The following is a 26,955-nucleotide window of genomic DNA, read 5'->3' as shown; positions in this document are numbered from 1 at the left end:
TGTGCAGGGACTGAGGGGAGCACTGGCTTGGGCAGACTTAACCCATTAACAGAATGCCAATGTGCAGGGGAGCACGGAAAAGTTCTGGTCTGTACCTCCTGCAATTCTCCCCGAGGTTCATTTTCACTTGTTTTCAGGATGTGATTAGCTCATCCTACCTGTATCACAACTCATGAAAGAAGAGGAGAAAGAGATGGGATATAGACCTTACTCTCACCGTGGCTGGCTAGTTGAATTTTTTTTTTTTTTCATTTCTCATCATATGTGATCATTTTGTCATGTGATAGATATCTTCAGAAATTGTTGTCCCAATCATGCCATTCTAGTATCTTCGTTTCCTTTTCTTTCTTTGGCTTCTCACTGCTTCACTGAGGTGCGCTGATTATGACTTCTTGCATGTGCAGCTTTTCTGGCTTATATTTTGAATTTGTGGAAAAATGTCATTCTTTTTTTACTTTTTTAAGTAAGTTATTTTTCCATGTCAATAAAGTCATAACATGTTTATTTTTTGTCTGTAGAAATAGTTTTTTCCTCATTTATTTTGAAAAGATATTAATGAAAACATTTCTATATCTAAGTATATACATAGTATTAGAAAGTTAGTACACTGTCATGATAATAATGAAGTTTTTGGAGGAATGGGTAAATACTTTGTTTTACACAAAATTGTACTAAAAAATTTATTTCTCCTAAAATTAGTTCATGACTTTTTTCCCTTAATACCTCATTGTAGTTTACATAAATTTGCTAACAATTAAATATCCTACATTTATTCAAAGATAGAACCAATTTTACTATTGGTATACCTAAGGTTAAGAGATTTACCTATTGTTATTATGCCCAATTTGACAATATTTAGGATTTCATTTGAAATGGAAATAAAAAGAAAGTTACTTTTATTTGTTTTTCTTTTTTTTAACTTTTTTACTTTTTTTATTTTTTGCATCATTGTTCATTTTTAAACAATATTTGCTTCCTCCCACCCCCTCAGGTGTAGTCCCCTTAGAGTTTCCTTCACCAATACACCTGTGCACCCATGCACCATCACCTCAGTCCCCTGTGCTCCTCCCTCCTCCTCTGATCCCTCTCTCTCCTCCTCCCCTGCAGTATGTCTCTGATTTATAATTGTCTGTTAAAAAGAAAGTTACTTTTAAATATGTGTAACATGTGAAGTATATTTATACTGTAATTCTACAACATTTTTATATTTCAAATAAAATTAAATGTGGAACAATTGGCACTAAAATTTTTGAGTTGCTTTGATATAAAAATAATATTCCTACTAAGGTATGTATTTTATAACGTGTCCTTGAAGTGTAGTTCAAATTGTTCAGCTTTTTTTTTTAATAGATCAATTAGTGGACAAAAAATTTTGCTATTAATGGATACTACATTTTCATAAAATCAGGTGTGAAGTTGTAAGAAAAACATTACTGTTTGCTTTAATGTTTTATAGTTCTGTTAAAGTTGAACTGTTGACTAAAGTATATACAATGTTTTCATAGTAAACATTATGAAACTACAACAGGACAAGTAGTGATAAAATATTTCAACTGCCTGTTTATCTGCTGAAAGTCTAGTTCTACTGCAAGTGAAACCTAAATAATGTATGTCATCTTTTCACTCAATGAAGGGCAGACACATCAAGGGAAATTTCTATGCTGAATATAATTCTAAACCCCAAATGAAATATAACCAGTGATATGAAAGTGATGAACACGTGAGAAACAGCAGTTATAAAGAAGGTTATTAGAGGCATAAAGCTGTATCTAGACTATGGGAAAGAACCTTTCATAAGTTATGAAGAGGAGGCTCTAAAAATGAAGGTTTTTTTTTCGGTTATACAATTACTTTCAATATTTCTCTTTGGGAAGTATGACAATTAATAGAGAATGGCTAGAATCTAAGCCATTAAGTTAGTAAGATAGAAAAAGCAATAATTAAAAGATAACAAGAGTACCCAGGTGATGAAGGTCAGCTATCTTACTTATCAGTACAGTTAACATACAAATTGTAGAATGATTTGCTGGGTAACTGATATGCCCTAAATGTTTCTTCCTAGGCTATTTTAAGAATGGAAATTATATTACATAGTACTTTTTTATAGTGTTTATTAGCAGATGATAAAATACTAAAGACTTAAAATTTCAGAATTAGTTATTTTTATGCAGTGCTAGACACATTGTGATACTGGAGTATATTAGCATTACTCTGTAAAGACTGGCTAGCTCAGTGTTCTCTCAAGGAAACATTGATTTTCACATAAACACATATTTTCCTAGAGGTTACCTACAAACCTTTCATTTTATCAGTCATTTTAGAACTATAATAACTAGGGTTTTTTAAGAACCTTTAGTTTAATGAAAGGTTTATAAAAAGTAATAAACATAACTGGTTTTTACTCAACTTCCTACCCATTGAAGACAAATAATATGTAACTCAAAATAGAAAATTTCTTATAAGCCCAGTTAAATTCTAAGTGTTCTCTGGAAATGTTCCTGCAGAAGACAACGTGTTTGTCACCCAAGGACTAGGAGAGCAGATACTGGTCATGTGCGCATTTTTCAGTGTGATGCCTCAGTCCTCAGGCCTAGATATATTGATGTGGTTTTTTATTTCTAATTTTTAAAGAATTAATAGTAATTCTTTTCATTTGTCATGACTTTCAGTTCTTGTCTACAGCATAAAATACCTTGCTATGGTTTCTCCTAAGAAGTTAACGCCATCCTATAAGATAGATTGATTTTATATAATGTATGTATCTGTGGGGGGGGGTGTGTGTGTGAAAAGAAGTATCTTTTTAGAACTCTTTACAAGGTGTGATGGTATAATTTATGAGAGATAAAACCCTACAAGATGAGTAGTGTATGCTATTTTAAATACTGCAAATTTAGAGAAACAATATTTCTTAATTATTCAGAATATAAGAGAGATATTTGAGACATACCTAGGGGAAATCACTTTCAGTTTGAGTTTTGGGGTCCTTTGATGTAAATATGACCAAATTATTGCAGCTATTCTCCTGCAAGAGAATATCCAATGATTGAATAAGAAGTCTATCACACTCCTTCAAGGTACTGGTTTTAACAAAGTCCTACATTATGCCTAATGTTCTTGAAGGATAGCAAATTACCTGTCTTGGAATTTGTTTTTTAACTAGTAAATGTTGTATTAGTTTGAGATATTTTAATCTAAATATGCTTTTATGTTCTTATCTCAAAACTAATAAGCAGAGTATCAATGTTAGCAAGTGTTGAATTAATCTGCTTTTTTTTCTTTTAATGCATGCCAGTGAAATGTGTACTCTAAGTAGGAGATAAAACTGCACTTATATAAATGTGTGTTTTGATTTGGTTTTGGGTTTTGTTTTTTAGCAGGTTTGTGTGATATTAGTGAAGGAACTGTTGTCCCAGAGGATCGCTGCAAATCTCCTACTTCTGGTAATTTTTTATTTTATCAGTAGTTATAATTCTACAAAGCCCAATGTAGCATATTAGTATTTCTTTCTGGAGATAAACGTTTTAAGTACATTCACAGGGAACTTTTTTTTCTACAAGGATTTTTGTGTGATATATTTATTCTTGTTGCATTCTCATTAAGTGAAAAGAAATACAGTTTGTGCTAGATAAAAATCTACAATTATATTATTGCCTGTTAAAGAATCCTAAAACTATTTAGTTAACTTTCTAATATTTATACTTTTTATGGAAAATATATTTTTCTCCTTAATTTTAGATCAAATGGTTTAGTTCTCTATAATTTTATCTCCACTTTAGGCATGCTGGCATTATCCAGAAAATGGGATTCTAACCCTTAAGTAATGTCTATTTAAGTGTTATAAAAGATCATTAGCACTTATAATCTAATGGTGATTCTACATAACTAGAATAATTGTAGATTAGTTTTGTTTGCAGTTTTTGATCCAAGTAACATCTGATGTAATTTTATAACTTTCTTAAAGCAGTTCTCTTGTCCAAAAATAGGTCTTTATATGACTTATGTATATATTGATCAGAAGAACATACTTTCCAGTGGCTTTTGAAACCCCTTAAAATTAAAGAGGTTGCCAAATTCATTATTTTTTAGTAGATCGAAATTTTGGTAATCTTTACACAGGTTTTGATCCTACCATAAATAGTTTTGTTACATCAAAAACAATTAAGAATGGCAAATATTGGAGAAGTGCATTTTACTTTTATTCATTCAGATTTCAAAGCTTTTGTTAGATCTGGAAGCTTTTCTTATGAAAATTGCATTTTCCTGATAATATACTAATCATTTCTTTAAATGCATCTCTGGTTTTTGTAAATTTCATATTTATGTACACTCATTAAACTAATAAAACATAAGGAGCCATGAGCACTAATTAACAACTTAAATCTGAACATTTGTAGACTAAAGTTTGAATGAATAATATGGAGCAAGTAAGTATATTTTTCATCACGCAAGAGTAGAGACTTACTTCTGAACTAGGAATTTAGAATTATAGTATCTTTCAGTTATTGCTACTGTTCCTTCAATTATTTACAGTGTTGTCCTGAGCACCTCACCTTCCCTTAATGCCATGTGAATGCAGTTGTCAGTGTGTTAAGGCTGTGACCCAGACTGAATCATTTGAACATATATTATCTTTTAAATTAAATGGCCATCAAAAATATTTTAACAAGATTTAGCCCAAATAAATTAATATTCCTTTTTATTGTCAGCCAAGCTTTCATTAAGTATATAGACTTAGAAATTTGGAATAAACTAAATGAGGTAATTATAGATAAGTTTATTTAATCCTAAATGCATAAATGTAAAAAGTACATGAAAGTAAAATCTCTTCAAATTTTTTCTTCTCAATATTGAACAAACTCAATTTCAGGTCAACGTTGTCAAATATTTTACACTCTTTGGTCCACAAGAAAAGACAGTACGATGTAACATGCAAAACTTTATATGACACTCGGTCTTTCATTGTTTCTCACTGAGCTCGAAATGCAAAATAAAACTTGTGAGGTCAGAAATCATTGATAAATCACAAATTCTTATCTTCAAATATAAAACTCTTAGTTTATTTAGTTTTTATTATACCCTGAAAGATATAAGAATTCTCCAGAGATCTGTATTCATTTGCATATTAGTAAATACTACTTTGACCAAAAAACAGTTCAGACTTTAATAGACAGTAATAGCATGAAACATGTCATGCTGAAAACTAAAAGCATTACAATAGAAATTGGAATAAAATTGTGGAAGACTATCCTTTTGATCCTATGTTCTTATAGCTTATTTGTACTTTTATATGTGTCCATTTAGTTAACTGTTAACTATTAAATAAAATGATTAATAGTAATTTTAGCTATCTGTCATAGGCCAGTTGCGTTACTCTTTGCACGTTTATGACTTTTTGCCTTCAGTTCTTTTAGCATTCTAATAAGAAAGTAAAGGAATGATTTATTAATCATTGTCATCAACACAAGCAAATTCTAATTTAGGATGGTTAAAAAAGAAAAATGGATGGGGTGTGTGTGAAGTGAGTCTGAAGAGCCACCAGGAGAGCATGCTATTAAAGCTATGGGAAATAGTAATTTAATTAGTAACCTCAGATATTTTCTGCAGTGCAAGGAGAAATGAGTAATAACAATATAAATTAATAAAATCAGTTTAGCTAATAGAAAACAATGTTTGTATTTGAGGAAGAAGAAATATGCTTAAGTGGGTTGGAAGTTCAAATGAGCCCCTTTATAAATGCTAAGATGAGGACCAAATAAAAAATGGTCATATGCTCTTTATCAGAATCAATGTGTTTACTCAGTAGAACAGGTTATCAGTGAAGAGAAACTTTTTGAAAAGCTTTTAAATGCCATAATCAAGGTATGTGTTCGCAAAAGTATAGCTAATTAAAGCTGTATTCAAAAATCATCCTGAGGAAATCCAGGTAGTTAATATACTTTGTCCTTTCCATTTGTTTATAAAGAAACCAACAGTCTCTTTGAAATAGAAAATTAGTTCTGCCCCGTCCTGAATTAACAGTTATTTCTGCCATTTCCTTTTAATCTTTATTTCAAAAAACTCATTGCTTCACTAAATATCTTAGTAAATGTTGGAAATTATTCTGTTCTGCATCCAAAAAAAGATACACCCACATACACTATAAATGTTAAAATGACAAAAATATTTGTTAGGTTATTTCAAATTGAAAAAAGTCCAGGACCACACAGACTGTAATATAAATGTTGAGTTCAGGAATTGACATGTACTTTAGGAAAAACAAAAAGCTGTCTATAGTGCCTGTGTTTATTTAGTCATAGTGATGTGGTTAAATATACGCAAGTAGGATTGCTAAAAACCTCTTTGGAACTTTTCAGTAAACTTTCACATAAGTCATGAAAGCTAGTGGTGGGCATTTTCCATGAGAGGAAAAATAAATATCCTGGTTTTATTTATATTTACAGCTTATGTTGCTTGTTTATATGTTGAAAATGCTAAGCATTTTTATAACTATATTCATGTTTAGAGTTATTATCCTGGTATCTTTAATATGAAACATATTGAAACAAGTAATGATAAATTTTTGCATATTTGTGTTGCTGTTTAACACCAGGGATGAGTGATATTTTAAGATCTATATAACCTATTATCTTTAAATATGAACTATGATGAAGAAAAATACCTATTTCTAATCCTGAAAATGTTACTGAGCTCAATATTACTTATGTGATATTTTTGATAAAGAATTTTTCAAGAATTTATGCCTTTAGCAAAAATAACTTGGTATTTAAAACATAAGCTTTTAAGACTATTGTGGAAGTAATTGAAATTCTACCAATGGTGGCCTGTTTGATCTGATCTGAGAAGAGACTTCAATGGGTATTTTCATCTGGTCAAAGAAAGAATGATTTTGATGGTGGGAGAGGAAAAACCAAATTTTGACCTTATTCATTAAGATTTTATTGGGATAAAACAAGAAAAAGAGCACATGAAAATCTTATTTACTTCAGCTTGTTTTAGGTATTTGCTTCTAGCCAAAAAGCTTTATATATTTAGCAAATATTTACTTAGAGATTCCTACATGCAGAGCACTCCACTGAATGCAAAGGGATGAAAGATGAGTCAGTCAACTTTTCTGTTAAGTCCTGTGGCAAAGGTCATGTATGTATAAACTTAAGACAGTATATATTGAGTGGTTAACATCATAAAAGAAGTGTACAGATAAAGTGTTGTGGGAATTCAAAGGAGGGGGAATGATTTATATTTCGGGAGAATGAAACATTTAATGGATGTGTTATCACTCATGTGCTATGAAAAATAGATAATTTGACTAGTAAAAGTTAGCAACTAGAATACTAAGGACTACATTTATAGTGAAACTTTTGTGTTAAAAATTAAAGGAATACTATGAAAATTTAGAAATACTTTTAAATTTAGGTAATGGGCAAATAAAATCTTAATTATAAGATATTAACTTACTAGAAGTCACAACTAAAATAAAATTTAATATCACCTCATTAAATCTAAATAATATTTAAAGCATCTAAAATTGTAATTATTATCCTCTGTATTTTAAAGATCTCTGTAGTACAGAGCAGAATTTATATATGATTTTAAACTTCGTATCAAGAAAGCTAACTCTAAAATTAATTTACAGTATAGTATAATACTTGTACTATACTGTATATTCACAGTATAGTGCTTATACAGGAATCTTGTTCTAGATAAACCGTCTTTTCATTTTCCTAGGAGACAGTTAATTAAATGCTACTTGTATTTTTATCTGTTTTATGACATATAAAAGAATTTGCCAAATGGTTAGAACTTAAGGAAAAATTGGTTAATATTTATATATACTACAGATTGCTAGTCTTATAAAAATTGCTTATAAGAATTGTTAATGAGATATATGAGATTTCATTGTGAACAGTAGTCTAGAAACTTGTTTTAAAGGTTACCAGATTATTGTGTTTGATCTTTTCCATGTGACAACTCTGTGTTTGTGACTGACAATGTGCCTGTTCCTTCCGTTGTCTTCGTTTGTGTAGGTTCTTCATCACCACACAATTCAGATGATGAACAAAAAATGAATAATTTTATAGAAAAGGGTATAGTATCTTATTTTAAAGTATTTTCTTTTATTTATATTTAATTCATTTAGTTTACTTTGAATAGATTTTTGACATTTTATATCAAAATATTATTTTCAGTGAAGACCAAAAGCAGAAAATTTTCCAAGATGGTAGCCAGTGATATAGGTAGGAAATAGAAATTTCTATTTTGTTTCTAATCCTTGCTTTACGCAATGCTAACTCAACATCAAAAAATAATCTAATGCATTGCATCATATATATTAATTTATATTCCTATGCTAAACAATAATCTTTCGGGTTATGTTTCTTCTAAATTCATTGGGGCAATAATTATTAAAAATCAGTTAAATTGGGGATGCAGTTCTTCCTCTGACTTCCAGTGTGAATTGTTCTAATTTTTATTTTTGCTTTATTTTAAAATAAAACTGGGTTCAATTTATGCCACAAATAGTATAGGTTTTATACTCCCAATTTTTTAAATAATATTTTTCTTTATAGTTTTATTTGTTTTTTTTTTTACTATTATCTCTCTTCATATTTTCAAGCCCACAAATTTCAAGGAAATGGTTTCATATGAGACGGTCTCTTTTAGTGTATAATCTGTACTGCCCTTGACTTAATGGAACTTTCATACAACTCTCCTCCCAATAAAAATGAGTGATAAAAATATTTTCTATCAATCCTCTTGATTGTTATTATGAGTATTTTTTTTTTTTTTAATGAATTACTCAGCCCAAGGTTCTCAAACTTTTAAGCCTGGGAGACAAAATATGTAATTGGGAATATAACTGAATTCGGGTTTTTGGTCATAAACACCTCAATGTTCTATGAAGATTTTTCAAGACTTAAAAAATACCATTTTACTTAAAGAATAAATGTATTCTTTAATTTAAATCCATACTTTTTGTTATGCAGTTATTACTAATTTTCCAAAATTTACTGCCACACATTCCTTGACTTGTATATATTAGATGAACTCTAGAAGGCTGGAATTTTCAATTTTTTTTTTTCCTTTTCTCAACTAAGCTTAATATATAGTAAAGTTAAGTTTCTTAGAAGTAACACCCATATTGTCTTCATGTTGTAAATTGAACCCTGTTTAGTCATATTAACATTGGCTGACTGTTATAAGCATTTCTTGTCTTTTTTTTTAAATAAGTTTTTTTTTTTTTTTTTCCCTTGGGCTAAGGGCTCTCCTCCTTTAAAGAGAATCAATTATTTGCCTCTTTGTAATTGTGGGGTATTTAGTGATTCAGCTGGTAATGGTTAAATCACCTTAATTATGTACTAGTACTTTTACATAATAGTTTTTCAACAAATTTCTTTTGTAATTTATTTTATCTTAATAATACTTTATTCTTCTACTATAGAATGTGAAGCATTAAAGGGACTTTTATACCTATAATTTGACATAGAACTTTTAAAATGTAATTAGCTAGGGTTTTTACCTTCCATGGAAAGGACTTTATATATAATTAAATTTTTTGAATTATTTCTCTGATTGATTTTTTCATTCTGAATTTTATTGACTTTGTTAAATGCATTGACTAGCTTCCCATATTTTTCAGTGTTTTGAATAGAATATACACGAAATATATCTGAACTTGAATATTTAAAAGACTTCAGTTAACAGATTTACTATGAGTGAGAATGTTGTTGAAAGGATAATTCTGTTTTGTGTATAATGTTATTTGGTTTTGGTTGGTATCTGTTAGTGTGTCACTTCTTGTAGTTTTTAGTTTACTACATTTACAGTTGAGTTTACAATACTGAATAGGTTTCAGGTGTACCTCAATGACTGTGTAAATCACACCACACCCCCTACCAAATGTCCAGTCACCATTCTCCACCAGTCACTCTGTGCCCTTTACCTTTGCCAGCCCCCATAACCCTTCCCCCATCCCAGTAACTACCATTCCATTGTGAAGGTGTTGGGATTTGTTTTTGTTTTGTTTGTTCTTCGTTTGCTTTGTTTCTTTATATTCCGCAATGAGTGAAATCATACAGTGATAATATTCTTCCTTCTCACTTGTTTCACATGTTTTGCAAATGGCAAGATTTCCTCTTGTCTCATAGCTGAGTTGTATTCCACTGTGTGTATAAACCACATCTTTTCTTCCTCTCATCTGCTGTTGGGCACTTAGGTTGTTGCTATGTCTTGGTGAGTTTAAATTGCGCTGCAGTGAACATTGGAGTGCATATATTTTTTTGAATTAGTGTTTTCATATTTTTCACTTACATGCCCAGAAGTGTGGTTACTGCATCATATAGCAGTTCTATTTTTAATTTTTTGAGGAACCTTCATACTGTTTTCCATAGTGACTGAACAAAAGTACATTCCCACCAGCAGTGTACAAGGGTTCCTTTTTCTCCACAGCCTCACCAACACTTGCTGTTTTATATAATAACCATTCTCACCAGTTGAGATGAAATCTCATTATATTTTTTACTTTCATTTCCCTTATAATAATTTTTATTCCCAAATCTATCTCAGAATATGTAATTGGGAAAGTTCATGTCTCAATTTTTCTTGACTCAGTGGAGGCAGCCCTATGTGAAACTGTAAAGTTTTTTCAGTTTAATAAAAAACACATCAATTTATCTCCCTATTTTAGTATCTAGTTTTGTAGTAAAACTTAGCATAACGTATGCTATTGAAAAACATAAAATGTCATTGAAACGTTGGGAAAAAAATTGTAGAAATCCTGAAGGCCTGTTAAAACTGGCATTTTCCATTTGACACTTATGGCGTCAAGTGTGCTGGGATTGTTTGACATTTTAAGTTACGATGTTTCCTTTCATCAGTGCTATGCTTGTCCCGAACCTCATGAAAGTATCAATTCTTTCTGTTCAATCTATCAAGATTTATAACTTCAGTTTTACTTCCTTGTATAGAGGCCTAAGAAAGGAAGGTATAAGAATTTAGCCAAGGGCCTCCCTGGTGGCACAGGGATTAAAGTCTCAGTACTGTCAAGCTATCACCAGCTATTGGGCATACCCCAGCCAATGAACTACCCACATGGTGCAGCAGACCTCTCCTGCCTCGCCTGCAGCTCCCCTCAGCAGTGTATTTCAGTGTATCCGCTCCCCACTCTGTCGCTGGTGAATCCTCTCAACCCCCACATCTCTGGCCTACACCCAGTTCTTGTATGCATAAATAAACAAAATAAATCTTAAAAAAAAAAACAATAATAATAATTAAGCCAACATTGACTCTGGTAAAAGAGCCGCTTGTGTGGAAGGCCAGCTCCCTTAGTTCTGAAACTTTGTTCCTAAATTTTACCTGTTGTTTGAAAATTAATGCTGCGGTGTCACATTAGGGAGAAGAAACAGTGCAAGTCACCATTCACATTTTAATACTCTAGCCCAGGTATGAAAAATCAACCCCCTCCTTGTTTTTGGTTGTTTTTTTTTTTTTTTTTTTTTTTAAGATTTATTTATTTATTTATTTATACAAGCACTGGGTACAGTCAGAAGCGCGGGAGGGTGAGAGAATTCACCAGAGCCACAGCGAGGCGGGTGGCAGGAGAGGTCTGCGCCATGTGGGACCCTCCTCCGGTGGCTGGGGAGCAGCTGGGGATCAAACCAGCGCTGCAGAGGCTGCAGGCAGCTTCGCAACCCGGTGCTCAACTGCTGCGCCACCTGGAAGGCCCCTTCCTTGTTTTTTAAATGTCCAATAGTACGGCTGAGATAGCTGAGACAATGCAATTTTTTTTTTTTTAATGTAACTAGCAATTACAATATCCTGGCGCTGTGCTGGTCCTTTGTAAATAATTTTTCTCATTAAATTGATTTAGTAACTTCAGTGATCAATTTACTATTATTTTCCTATGTAACGGGTGAGGAAACAGAGTAAGTTATGGTTATATAGCTAGCACATAACAGCACTAGTGTTCATAGTCAAGTAATCCAACTCCAGTTTGTCTTATTCAACATTGTCTTGTATTACCTTGTAAGAAAATTGACTGTTATTTCCTGATTTACAAGTAACTCAAATAAATGGTACTAAAAGTAACTTCCTTGTTCTTAGTGCATAAGAACAGTCGCATAAAAAAGACGAAACGTAGTCTTGTGTGTTTAACAGCAAAAATCTAACATAATCCCTAAAGAAAGCTATATGCATGTAATACATAGTGATTTGTTTTTCCTGTTCATATGCTTAATTTTTTTTTTAGTAAAACCTTCATGACCAGTATTTCCAAAATCTGCACACTTACTTAATGTTAGTAATTTCTATAAATTACTTAGAAAATAAGATTGGTTATTAATGTTTTATTTGCTCACTATTTCTATTTTGTAAAACTTTGAAAGTACAAAATTCTGTAAGGCTTTTTGGAACTCTAGGGTTGTATAAGAAACAACCCTAATATTTTAAGAAAATATTAGTGAAATTTGTCATGATATCCTTATTAATAAGCTATGGTTCACATACTGGCACTGTTCAGTAGATTTTTAAACTATATGATTCATCTTTCCTAAAGGTTGTTTTGTTTCATTATAATTCTTTTTCATGCTGAAATTAGATTTCTAGCTGGATAAAGTAGTTATAACCCTGCCTTTGTCCTATTTTGACTATTAATTTTTATACAAAAAAGAATGATTACCCAATTGATGACATAAGCTGGGAGGGGCACTTGGAGGAGGGGGGTGGGGATTGATACTACAAAATAAAAACAGATCGAATGAGTGCTGGGCCAAGCTGGAAATACAACTTAGTTTCAAGGGTCCCTCCTCAGTTCTACACAGTATACTAAATATTTCTCATTTGATATTTGTTCATAGAGGGGGTGTTATACCTGCAGGACTCTTTTATCCTTCAAATTCTGAGTTACTGTTTACTTGGGTATAATGATTGATTTTCTTTCTTGGCAAAAACTGAAGTACTTTTTGAAGTCAATATAAATTAAGGTAATGTTCGTTAGTCCAGGTGCTTTTCTCATTCATCCCCTTTTACTATAGGAGTTCCAGTGATTTCTTTTTTAGATGAAAATGTTCTAGCACAACTTATTCTATCTGTGTCATTATATTCTAATTCACTAGCTCATTAGCTCACACTATTGTAAAGCAGCTCTCTCAACAGCTGTATTTCCACCATGTGTGTTAGTGCTCATGTTTGGTGACCTCTTTTTCTTGTGATATATCTCCAATTCTTTTCTATATATAAATTGAAAAATAAGTTCTCAGAGGCCCATTAGGAGTTAATGTGAATGAAAAGGTAGGTGTCTAATTAAAATTCTGCATTACAAAATTATTCTAATTCATTTTAATACTGAAAATAGTACTGATATTCCCCAATATTCAACCCAAAATGTAGTTGTAATGTATATTGTAGTTCATCTTTGTATTTAGTCCATACTATAGTTAAAGAATAGAAGCCTGTCATGAAAATAAAGATGAGTCAAGTGTTCAATAATGCCATTTTTACAGGTATTTTCAGAATTTTCTATTTTGAGAATTTATTACCCTTAATTGATCAGGAACTAAATTCCCTAGTTAAGTACTTTAAAACCATCATACAAGTCTGATTTCCTCTGATGAATCCTTTGTTTTTCAGCATGACTCGAATCTGAAGTGTATAGCATATTGCATTTTCACGTTCTTGTTTCGATTTCTGAATGTATTTTCTGTCAAGTTTCATAATAAATTCTTCCCAGCAAAATCTGTTTGTTATGTATCACAGTACTTTCCATGTGTACACTTACCTCTCTACAGAATTGTAATTTTTTTTTAAGATTTATTTTATTTATTTATACAAGCACTGTGTACAGTCAGAAGTGCAGGAGGGTGAGAGAATTCACCAGAGCCAGAGCGAAGAGCAGAACAGGCAGACTGACGAAGTACACTGCTGAGGGGAGCAGCGGGCGGCAGGAGAGGTCTGCACGCCATGTGGGACCTTCGCCCAGCGGCCGGGGATTGAACCGGCGCTGCCGAGGCTGCAGGCAGCTTCGCAACCCAGTGCTCAACTGCTGCGCCACCGGGGAGGCCCAGAATTGTAATTTCTTATATTAGAAGGATGGCAATAATCTTTCTAGAAATAAGTTGTTCTTTGCCTTTCTAACATAAGATTAGTCTGTCTGAAGTTAAATTACCAAAGCTTCTTTGTCAGCTGTTGTTAGAGCAGAGCTAGAAATGTAGCAGTTTATGTTCTGCCATCACTTGTGCTCACTTGCTAAGGCTTCCAGATTGGGCAAATTATACAACAGAAATTTTTTTTCTCTTGAATGGTTCTGGAGACCAAAGCTCCAAAATCAAGGTGTTGCCAGACGCCTCTCTCCTTGGCTTGCAACTGCTACACTCACCCTGTGCACTCACTGTGCCTGTTGTACACATCCTTCTATCTGTCCAGATTTCCTCTCTTATGAGGCCAATCAGAGTGGATTAAGGCCCACCCTGCTGACCTCATTTTAACTTAAATCTCCTCTTAAAAGACCATTTCTCTAAAAAATACCAGGTTCTCTTTAAGGATTTCCTCCATTTCAAGTAATGGATATGTGTTCTGTGAGTATTTCCAAAAGTCTTCATTTTCTGTTAACAGTTCTGTATTTAATTTGCTCTGTTTCATTTGTGAAGAAATTCATTTGCTTTCTATAGAAGTAAAATTCAAATGACAGTTTTCATTCATTTATGCATTCATTGCCACAGTTACTGAACATATGGTAAATGCTAGACACAAATATAAATGCAGTATTTTGCAAGATAAATTTTCTTCCAAACTCATGGAATTTGCATTCTAGCATGGGAAATTGACATTAATATTAATTCTAGGGACTGTTATGATGTGTTATAGAGATTTTATTTCTTGGTCCCATGTTTCCCCTCCCTTGAGATCACCTATAAGCTGATTTTGTCTTTTTACTATTCTGATTGTTTTAATAGGCATACATTTCAACATTATCCTAATAAAGAGGGGCATTGCATTTCTGCATATGATGAGAAAAGAAATAGTCACTTTATGCTAATTATTAAACCTCTCAGTATAAACAAAGATAGTTTGATTTTTTTGACATCTTATACTGTCATAATAAGTCCTTTTTTATTATTGACATGCTGTTATAAAAGTCATGTTCTAAAAAGCAAAAATTACGCTTCTGTTTTTCTTTTTTTGAACAAACCTTCTTTAGGAAAAACAAAAAGATGGGAACATGGTAAAAAAAAATGCAAATCATTTAATTTCAAAGAAGCAATAAGAACCTCAATAATTAAGAAATTCTTCAAAGATATCTTCAGTTGTAAAGAATTAAAAAGTATCCACTTTGTCAAAGTGTTTATGGTATCGTGGTCTGAGCCTCTTGTCACCTTGAGATTTGCTTCTTCTGAACATGCCACATAATTCCTTGTTATTAAAATGGCTGTTGCAGACATGATTATTGTGATCAGATGCAGTAGCCTCATTACTGCTACTAAGCAGATGCAGCTCTGTACTGCTTACTCAGCCCACCAGTGTGATGCCCTCACTCAGATTTATAAGAAGAGAGATTTACAGCCTGCCGAGATGTTCCTTTGAAACCAGTTCTCCTCTGATTGAAGAAACTTCTTTACTATCATTCCCATTTCTGCTGTGTGGCTAGGATAGAACAAGAAAACTAGTTTATACTCTCCGGTGATAAAGGATTTCAAAGTGGGGAAGATACGGAAGGCAGGGGGCAAGAGTTGAAGAACATACAGTTAAAGAAGAGAAAAGCAGACAATTTGTCTTCTGAGAACTCATTCAAGTAATATGATTTGATTTGAAAGTCTCAATGGAACTGAGTAACTTCAAAGCAAGAGAAGAATCTTTCTATGTACAGTGAAATTAGCTGACAAGATAATTGAGTTGGCAAGTTCATCAGAAGTGAATCTATAAGTATCAGAAAATCATCAGATAATGTCTGCAACTGCTTCCTTACCTATCAAAGTACAAGCTGTAAGCTAGGCAGCTTGACTAGATAGACTCCAGAAATGGATCTGCCACTTGTGGGCTGCTTGTCAAGAGTATTGACTAAACAAAACTCAAAAACAAGTATATTCCCCTGAAGTAGTCACACATAAATGAATCTATGCAGTTTAAATTTCAATTTTAGACCTTAGATTTGGGGCTTAGCTTCCCACAGAGGAAAACTGTAAAACTAGTCCAGATATATGAGACTCTTCTTTCTAGTCCTTGAGCAACTGGCAGTCCAGGACTGTCATCTTTGAGAAAAAGGGAAAGGATGGACACTACAACTTCCCCAGCTTCTGCCAGAGAATACTTTACTGTTCAGTGAAGGAAGGGTAGAACCCCAGTGTTCTCATTAACCTAAGGAGGCAAAGACTGGAGTGCTAGAGTGACTGGAATTTGTGGGGCAGGGTGCTAGAGAGGAGGGAACTGCTCAAAGGGAATTCTTTGAAGACTGGGATTCAACCCAGTTCCTTCCAGTAGGGTTGGGTTGTCTATTAACTGAGCAAGATTCCACAAGACCTAATAGTAATCATGTATTGCAAGGCTGAGAGCTGAGCATGATGCCAGCAGCCTGCAACCCTAGAATATGTTGCTGGTATAGACCTTGGTACTCACATTGGTCATTCTATTGCTATCCCAAAAAAGCAATTAATCAAGAGTAAGGATCATGTCTTAGTTTAAAAGCCATACCTTAGCACTAAGTTCAAACTAACTAGAACCATGCTAATGGATAAAATCAAAAGGATGCACCTAATTGGCAGAACAGAACAATCTTATTAAGGTTAATAATATAACTTTGCTATAATCCAGACTCCATTCAACATATTATCGACAACACCAGCATTTAATCAGAGTCTAAAATATTCAACATAAAAAGTGAGAAAGTGTAATGCAAAATAAGAATAAAATTAACAGAAACAGACCGGAAGTTGACAGTTATTGAAATTAGCAACCAATGACTTTTAAGCAGCTGCTATAATGTATTCAAATACTAAAGAGAAAAGATTATCATCATGAGTGTACAAATGGAGAATATTAAAGAAAATAGAAATTTTATAATGAGTGAAATATAAATTCTACTACTAAAAAGTTAAATTAATGAAAGGCTAAACTTGCTGAGTGGATTTAGCATCCCTAGATGGAGGCTACAGAGGAAAAGGAAATGAAACCTGAAGACAGTATTTTTTATCTGTCTTCTGAAGTTTGACTTTAGAAGACCTTGTACTGGCAATATATATGCAGATACTTGTATTGATATGTGTGTGTATGAAAGTTGGAAAACAATAACTTCATGTAAATAAATGTGTACCCATTAAAATGTAGTAATAGTTGATAAGAGAAAATGTAATAGTGGGAGAAAAGCACTATGCAGATTTGATTATTAGTTACTCTCAACTATATAAATAAAAATGGCCTTTAAAATATGACTGGCAGGAAATATGCAAATATGTTGTCTCTTGATTAGGTTATTTTTAATGATCTTATTTTTTCTCCATATTATCCTAATTTCCTGTAAAGAGCACATAATTCAAAAATTAAAGGGAAAATGCACATATATGGGAGGAAGGACATTTGCCCAATAAATATTTAAGAGGTAGTTAATTGTTCCTCTGTCCCAGTCCTTATATCTACTTGTAAGAAAAATTTTGCTCTACTTATCAAAACTCTTAGTTTTTGTATTTTTTATATTGATAGCTATAATTTATACAAAATAACAAAAGTTAATCTTCACACATTTAAAGATCTATAATCAAGGAGGTTGCTTAAAAATATATCCAAGTGTAACAGTAATGTGACTGAAATGTCTACCCTTTGAATATTGAGTTGGTGGTGGGGTGTGGGTTTCCAGTTACAAAGTGTTTCAAGCAGAAATAATAGACTCCATAATGAAATCATTTTGTGATATTTAAATTAAGGCACTGTTTTAGAAAATCTAGTGGCTTGTGTGTAATTTCAACCTTCAGTGTTATGATAAAGTGGCAAAATTAGACAAACTAAAAAAATCACTTGAAAGCTGGTTCATTGTATTTAGTTTTCTATATGATAAGGAAAGTTAGTAATAGAAAAAAAAATTATGGGAGGATAAGTTAAATTTTTAAATATTTGAGAAGTTATATAAAGAAATTTCTAGTAGCTATCTTTTTTTTAAGAATTGGGATACAGGCCAGAGGTGTGAGGGGTGAGAGTATTCACCACAGACAGAGTAGGGAATAGAACAGGCAGACTGACTGAAATACAATGCTGATGGAAGCAGCAGGTGAGACAGGAGAGGTCTGCTGTGCCATGTGGGCAGCTCCCTGGCCAGCCAGGGATGAAACTCATGCTGCAGAGGCTACAGATAGCTTCACAATGCTGTGCTTAACCCTTGTGCCACCTGGGAGGCCCCTCTAGTGGCTATCTTAAGACACATTAATGAGTGATAAGCTTGATGTGGCTTTTAAATCATAGAGGATATTTCTATTTTTATGGTTAGTTATATATTGAATTTAGTTTTAGAAATGATCTTTAAGAGTTTAAATTTAAAGTGTGCATTCCATCATGTACTTTTGCCCTGAAGATTTTTTTCCATTTTCTTGTTTTACCTACTTGGAATATGCTAGAATTAGAATAGAACAGTGGGCTAGTTATAAATATTAATAACATTTTATAGCTTCCAGTTGATTAATTTCATATTGCGTTTGTTTACACTTGTCATTTACTGTTAACATAAATTATAATTAACATTTTTCAAAGCCATACTTTATGTTTAGTATTATGCTCAGTACTTTGCTTACCTCATCTTATTTAGTCTTCGCAACTGGCCTTATTATCTAGACTCCTTTTACACGTGAGGTAATTTGCTCTTTGGAGAGGCAAAGTGATTTTCCTAAGGTTGCACACTTAGTAGTTTAAGTGGATTCATACGCAGATTTAATCAATCTAGAATAGAAACTTGGTCACAAAAATATTTATGTACTTCCTGTGTATACATACTGAGTTTGATGACTTAGTCTTAGTTCCTACACTGAAGTTGCTTTTAGTCTAGAGAACTTGCTGTGCAAAGTGTGATCCACAACCTGCAGCATCAGTATCTCCTGGGAGCTTGTTATAAGTGCAGGCTCTCAGACTCCAGTTCAGGAACACAGAGTTGGAATATGCATTTTAACAAGACCTCCCAGGTGGTTTGTATATATTCAAGTTTGAGAAGCACTGGGCCTAAAGTCTTAGAATAACTTGATCAGATCAGACTAGTGGGATCCTAGAGAGGTGTCCAAATCATCTGACTCTGAAAGTGCCTTTAGAATGCACCAGAATGATTTTCTACTTCACCTAGCATGTACATTGTTTAAATATTATTTGTCAGTCTGTGTACATTGCATCTGTAATAGTTTGGTGAAATCCTCTGAATTCTTTCAAAGGTGCTTACTATTGCATTTTAGAGGATGGTTTGGGGGTATAGAATCTTCTAATTTTAAGGTAATTAGATATCGAATACAGCAGCAACCATGTATATGAGATCAGTCAAATTTCATTCGACTACTTTGGTTCTGCATTACTTTTTATCTTTTAAATGAGATTAAGTCTGCATGAAAATGGAATGAGACAGATTCTTACATTAGATTCTTTTTTTTTAAACAATGTTCAAATATACAACTTTTCTCATATTTGAAGTTTGAAGTTGTATCACTTTTATTGAGGTAACATTGGTTTACATCACTATAGATGGTTTTTAGGTTTTTTTTTAAAAGATGCTTCTTAGATTAATGAAGCTTAGAAGTGAAAACTTGATTTTTTCATATTCCTCGCCAACTAATTTGCTTTAATGCCTTTTTTCCTAACACTGAATTTGTCATTTTTTTAGATATGGAAGTTATGTTACTATGACTGGATTTCTCTTTGTTTATCCAGCGCCCTTATGGGACTAGCAGGGTCTGTGCTTTAAATATCTACTAACAGTTCAAAGTTTAACCTGATACACACATTCTTTGATTAACAAATGTTTTTCAGAATTTCCTGAAGGAAGTTCTATTCTTTTACGCATGCATACCACTAACACTATAGTTAAACAACTCGACTTTAAATCACTTTCTCAATTAAGGCAATAACTAATTTTGAGGATGGAAAGTGAATTCCAATAAGTTAATATGTATACTTTTAAAAATACTGTAATAATAAATAGAAATTGAAAAATCCTATACTTTGCATTTTTGTTAAATACTGTAGTTTTAGAATCAGCATAACTTTGAAGGTTTTATTTTTTTTTACCAAAATGTAGAGATGTTAATTTATATCAAGAAATGTTTGAGCCAAGTATTTTTATGATGTAACCAGGTACTTTAATTTGATTGTAGATCTAGGTTTGTCCCATATTCTATGTATTTACTTTAAAAGATAAGCCAAATAGATATGAAAACGAGGAACTATAAGATTGTACTGCATCACTACCAAGACTAAGTCTTAAGTCTCTACTGTCCTTCCGTGCAATATCTTCCTTTGAGAAGTGACCGCTTTTCTTAGAAAGCCCAAACCTTTCCTGTGAATCTAAGAAATACTTAACAGTTTAAAAGCCTTTCTTGAAGAACTTCAAAAACACACACAATACACTAAGTAAGTACAAACATTTTAAAAAATTGAAAATAATATTTACTGTCCTCCAATAACATTATCAGTCATATTTTCATTTTTTTAAAGATTTATTTATACAAGAACTGAGGTACAGGCCAGAGGTGTCGGGGGGGGCGGTGAGAGGATTCACCAGAGACAGAGTGGGGAGCAGAACAGGCAGATGTACTAAAGTACACTGCTGAGAAGCAGTGGGCGAGTCAGGAGAGGTCTGCTGCACCATGTGGGTAGCTTCCTGGCTGGAGATCAAACTAGTGCTGTAGTGGCTGCAGATAGCTTCATAGGTTGCGTCTTAACTCCTTGCGCCATCAGGGAGGACCCCATATTTTCATTGTTAACATGCAAATTTAATAATGAAAGTTTTCGCTTCTATCTTGATAAGTATGAGCAAATATTCTACAGAAACTTAAAAATGCATTTTATTTTTCAGCAAAGATGTCAAGGAAGTTAAGCTTGCCTACTGACCTAAAGCCTGATTTAGGTAAGTAAAATAAAAGTCATTAATTAAATAAGCTCCCTTTAATGGGAAAACAAGGAAATCAAATAATTTTTACTATAGGCTACAATTTCATCTGAAATCAAATTTTTCTTGATAAAATTTTATTGATTTGCTTTTGATTTATAATACTATATAATTTTCAGAAGTATAGCTCATACCTCTGTATATGTACTAACCACCAAAGTTCTAGTGCCATTTCTATTATTGGATGGAAATCAAATTTAAAATGATGAAGATGATTGCAAATTAATAGCTTTTAGAATCCCATCTGAAAATTATAAAAGGCAATTATAAATTCAAGCAAACCAAAATAACACATCTCCTCAGTTCTTTCATACTTTATACCTAAACAGTATTTAGTTTCAGATTAAAATCTGTGTAATTTTAGATTAATTTCTATTAAAAGATGTTATATCCCGGGCCTCCCCTTGTGGCACAGCGGTTGAGCGCTAGGTTGCGAGGCTGCTCGCAGCCTCTGCCCCACCAGTTCAATCCCCGGCCACCAGCGAGGGTCCCACCAAAAAAAAAAAAAAAATATGTTATATCTCAGTTAACTATCTAAAAACTTTTTTATAAATATGTAATTTCAAAACATTACTTATTTTCTTTATTCCAATGAATCTCAAAAATTGTTATTAATTTTTGGTGGTAAGTTGGGAAATTTTTTTCTATAACACTTTCTATGTAACTGATCTGTTATGAAAGCAGAGTGAATATATTCACACATTCTTTTTGCTTTGTATCCAACTCAAAAAGACTCCCTTGCATCCTAGGATAGAAACAAGTGACATTTTAATAGACATTTTAATTTATAAAAATAAATTCATTTAATACAAACAAAGCAAGGTTTCTTTTTTAAACTCCTTTTTATTTAATTTCACAAATTACTGTTGCTTTTAATTGAATGAGAAGTGTAATTTTGTAAAGATTTCACCCACTTGTCACTTAGAAGCAACTGATTTTCTCCCTTGCATTTGCTCACCCACCTCATCTCACTATTCTTGAAACTTGTTGACTGTCTTTTGATGCATAGTATAAACTTGGGTATTGGTTCACTTTGCTATACTAATTTTAGCATTTCCAAATCATAGTCTTATCTCAGTTATTCTGATAAAAAGTATGCAATTATGAGTAAGTAGGCATAATTTTTTCCTCTGCAATCAATAAAAGGGTCCATTCCTGACAATAGGAAAGCCAATTCAGTAGAAAGTCCTTTAGTATCACTGATATAAGAGAACAGGAATTAGTTCTAGAATGTATAATAACATATTTTGATTAGGGCATAGTTCCCTTCACTATAAAATCAGAAGATGCCATTTGAACCCAACTGTATCTGAGGCTCAGTTTTTCCCATCAAGTGCATCCAGAGTTTTCATCAAACTCTCGAAGAAGCCCATAATATCAATAACATTAAATACTGCTAGTAAAACTTATTTCATATCTTTTAGTATCTTAAAATTCTAAAAGAACACATGTACAGAACTTTTAAGATTAATAGAATTGCCAATTACTAAATTAGAAAATCAGTAAAAAAAAAATTCACACATGTAAATTATGTAATTTAAGTATGCAGTTCATGCTTTTATAGATCATGTTTATTTATGTTTTACCTTGTCTGCCTATGTATTAGAATGTCCTAAGCCAATCATAACTTTGATTCACATAGATCTTGAAGGAATCTCCATGTTACCAAAGTAATTTCCCTTTAAGTCATCATGACGCTGAATTATTTTTTGATAGAAATTCTTAACTGGCAGTTATTTCACATTGACGGTGAGCAATCAGAAATAAAATTAGATTGAAAGACTCAAATTGCCAGATGTTGCTAAAGCAGCTGAGGCTGTTGGACTGTCGTGCAGTTTTGGAAGCTTTTGTGAATAAAATTTACTTTTGCTTATGAAGAAGTTATGCAGCTTTGTACTTTGACCATAGTTTCATCATTCCAGATTCTGTGAGTCACAGGCTAGGAACCTTGGGTATGGTAATATTGTTAGAGATCTTGCTAGAAAGACTACATGTTGAAGGATTTGTTTGTTTGGTATCTAAAGGTTGAACTTTAAAACTTATTAATAACCAAAACCTTCTACCCATATGCTGTTGCTGATTTGACTAGCCCATATCTGTCTAAAGCTTTATTTGCCTTGGACATGGGCTCAAATCCAATTCTTCCATGACCTTTGTCCTTGGCAATGAACTTACCCTTTCTAAACCTGTATTTTACTATTTTTTATATTATTAATGATGATACTTTTCCGGGTTATTATATGTGTTAAATAAATGTTAAATGAAAGTATTTGGTATTGTCTGACACATAGTAGGATTTACATAGTGATAGCCATTTTTATTTCTGATCTTTATACTAGAGTTAAAATTTCTATTCCATTTGTTTAGCCGACCCAATTCCTAAAATTCAAGATACAAATACCCACAACATATAATTTAATAGCAGTAAGTGGCAGTTGTAGTTCTTGAAATGCTGAATATTCTAACTTGCTTTTCAACAGATTTAGTCAGATAAAATAAGCAGCCTTACTGTGTAAGTCCAGATTTAATTCTGATTAATTTCTCAAATTGATCTAACCTTTGGAGTTTCTTTGGTAATCTAAATTTATAGATAAGTAATATAATAAAATGCAGTTGTAGTTTATAAATTTCATATAGTTAAGTCAATCCATTAAATTAAAATCCTTTAGTTAACCTGTGGTTAATACTAATATTTGAAGTATAGATTGTTGTGAATTTTAATAGGTACATCAGTAAGTTTTTAATAATTACTAAGCTAATTTACACTGAAATGCATATTTATTAAATCGTGTATCATAAATTTCCAGTTTTATCACTAGGTCACAACTGAAATATATGTATTTTATTTGTGTGTTTTATTTAAGAAGCAAATATTTTCTCATTGAAAAATTATTTTAAAACTTCTGTTATTGTTGGAAGTGATAAAGAGTTAATATTTGGAATCAGTGTCGTATTACACATTTATCCAGTAATAGCTGTTCTTTATGCATAATCATAAAGACTACACACAATCTCTAATAGGAAATGCAATCTGGCAAAAGAAACACATTTTCAGAAACTGTAGTTGAATGTGACCCATGCTGTTGTTACATATAGTAGCTTTATTATTTTCAGTGCCTAGTTACAAACAAATTAGTTTGCATATAATTATTATTGGGGGGGTAGTATTTTCCAATATATGAAACTAAATTGGATACAGAGAGCTTTTTGAGGTATATTGGTGGGATTTAATTACACCTTTTCATTTAGTAAAATACAATTAATTTAGAAGACTGGAATATGTTTTACTTTTCACAACGTTGTGGTCATTTCTTTTCATGATATAATTGAAAGTATGTGATTTAAGGAAAACTTACTAGATATGAATCTTAGATGCTACTAAAAAAATTAGTATAATCTAGTGGTACAGCAGAAACCTACTGGTTTAAGATACGCTCATCTATATGTCTATCTTCAGCAGATAATATATCAGTATTTTTACATGCAAGGCACCATGCTAAATTCCTCAGGGCATCAAAATAACATAGCTCGAAAAGCATAGTCACTTTAAAGCAACACTGATAACAAGTCAGAAATATCTGCACAACAAATGTACTATTTGTGCCATGCAAGAGATAAAAAGCTGTAGGGGTTCAAAAAAGAAAAACTATGGCTGTAAGAATCTGGTTAAACTTCATAAATAAGCTATTACCTGAAATGAAAAATAAATATTGTCTATAGGTAGAGAAAAGGGTGAGCTCTCCTGAGACCAGGGCATGAATCAGAAAGAAAATCACAGGCAAACCCTAAAAGGGAAGTGCAGGGTATATATGAAGAAGAGTGAGTGGTTTTTGTTTGCATCCAACAGTGAAGTGTGAAGCAGACAGAATTGGAAGATAAGGCAAGGAAGGTATATAGAAGATAAGGCAAGGAAGGTATATTGAAGATATTTTGTAGTCATACAAACTTGCGTATGATTATAAGCATGATAAAATAGGTAAAGAGGACCCCCTGAGGATTTTTAAAGTAGAGGTTATAGATTTATAGCCATCTCTTATGAAATATAATTGAGTTATGAGAGTGAAGGTAGGGAGATCACTTGTGCAGTAATCAACATGAAGGATGATGAAGGCCTGAACATAGGCTAAGAGAAAGGAAGAAAATAGAACATTGGAACAGAATAACTCAGAGCCTGATGTCCTATCAGGTGTATGTAAGGTAAAAGGTAAAAACTGAAACTGCAGCTCATTTTAAGTGTTGTTCCCTAGGAGAACCAGAAGGCCATTAAATTGTGCCATTGGAAGAATTAAATGCTTTTGGGCAAATGATATGTTTTGATTTTGCATACTCAGACATAACAGGGAGAAAATTCCAATAAGCATTTGGAAATACTATTTCAAGAGAAAAGAGGCTAGAGCTTCAGACAGACCTGATATTGGCCACAGACAAAAAAGTAGCTAAAGAAAAGAGGATGTATTAATATAATTTATAAGTATCCCTATCATTACAAGTAGAGCCTGGTAAAGGAAATATACCTGGTATCAAGTTAAGTATGAGGCAGATACCAGTTAATGATGAAAAATATGAATAACACCTTAGGTTTTTAGGTGAAATATAATTAATGAGAAACAAAATCTTTCATACTGGACAAATTTTGGGGAAAAAAGAAAAATGGTACATCACCATCAATGTGAAGGTAGAATCAGAGTACTTCTAAATGCATCTTTTAAAGTGCAGAGAATTGAAAATGCCCACCTTTTTCTAGTTCTACCCCATCATGAATTGTATTACCAAAAGAAACAGCAGCTATGAAAAAAAGTGGTAAAAGCTAAGATTAGAAAACAGCCAGTAGACTGACAGAGCTGCACCAAAACCACAAAGATCACACTCCCAAAAATTCACTGTAGTACACCCAGCTCAGTTCTGAGGAAAGTGATTTGTCCATTTGTATTTTATATTCAATTAAAAGGAAATTAAAATTAAGTCTACAGTAGATGTTGCTTTTTGCAGACTCTGACCAAGCTTATAGCAAAAATGAAATGTGATAATCTGTGATTTACATAATCCACAACATTTTTAATCATTTCAGATGTAAAAGATAATTCCTTCAGCCGGTCACGAAGTTCAAGTGTAACCAGCATTGATAAAGAATCTCGAGAAGCTATCTCTGCCCTTCATTTCTGTGAAACTTTTACTCGAAAAGCAGATTCGTCCCCGTCCCCGTGTCTGTGGGTTGGTACCACCTTGGGAACAGTGCTTGTCATTGCGTTGAACCTTCCGCCAGGAGGAGAGCAGAGGCTTCTTCAGCCGGTGATTGTGTCCCCCAGTGGTATGTATGCTCTGGTGCTGCACTTACAATAAAGGCTTGTTTACTTGAACTTAATAGAAACCTGTGCTTTTCATTTTTTAATAGATCTGAAAATTCTAAAATGTAACCTAATTGGGTATAGTTGTATGTTTTTAATGAAAAATGCATGAAATAAGATTTTAGATTATTTTTCACTTATATAACATTTAGGTTTTGTATTTTTTTTAACTCTGGAATCATGTCTAAAATGGGAAAAAGTTCTAATAATGCATTCCAGGATACCTTTTTTTTATTGAAACAGCCTTGCATTCTAACATTATAAAAGTTTCAGGTGTGTATTGTTGAGAGTCAACATGTGTACATACCATATTAAGTTCACCATTAAAAGTCCAATTCTTTTTATTTATTTATTTATTTAAATTTTATTTTTTTATATTCCCCATACAATTATAACCCCCTTATTTTGACCCCAAGCCCTCCTTTCCCCGCCCCCCACCCACCATAGAGTGTCTCTGGTTCATAGTTATTTGTTGATTGTTTCTCCTGGTCCCTTATT

At 32.6% G+C, this 26,955-nt stretch overlaps 1 protein-coding gene across 4 annotated transcripts in view; it reads left to right on the top strand.

Moving 5' to 3' along the window:
• STXBP5 (syntaxin binding protein 5) overlaps positions 1-26,955 on the top strand; it is a gene marked incomplete at both ends in the record, with an annotated part of 133,283 nt that overhangs the window by 95,382 nt on the left and 10,946 nt on the right. Inside the window, 5 exons of one of the 4 annotated variants that reach the window (XM_084228553.1) lie at positions 3,375-3,440; positions 8,025-8,084; positions 8,187-8,234; positions 21,020-21,070; positions 26,181-26,420. In XM_084228553.1, coding sequence (XP_084084679.1) covers positions 3,375-3,440; positions 8,025-8,084; positions 8,187-8,234; positions 21,020-21,070; positions 26,181-26,420 — 465 coding nt within the window. The remainder of the gene's footprint in view (positions 1-3,374; positions 3,441-8,024; positions 8,085-8,186; positions 8,235-21,019; positions 21,071-26,180; positions 26,421-26,955) is intronic. The other 3 variants (XM_084228554.1, XM_084228555.1, XM_084228556.1) reach the window with 3 other exon arrangements.

The sequence above is a fragment of the Talpa europaea genome, assembly GCF_964194135.1.
Source record: "Talpa europaea genome assembly, chromosome: 2".
NCBI lineage: Eukaryota > Metazoa > Chordata > Mammalia > Eulipotyphla > Talpidae > Talpa > Talpa europaea.
This window is presented reverse-complemented; position numbering and strand designations above follow the sequence as displayed.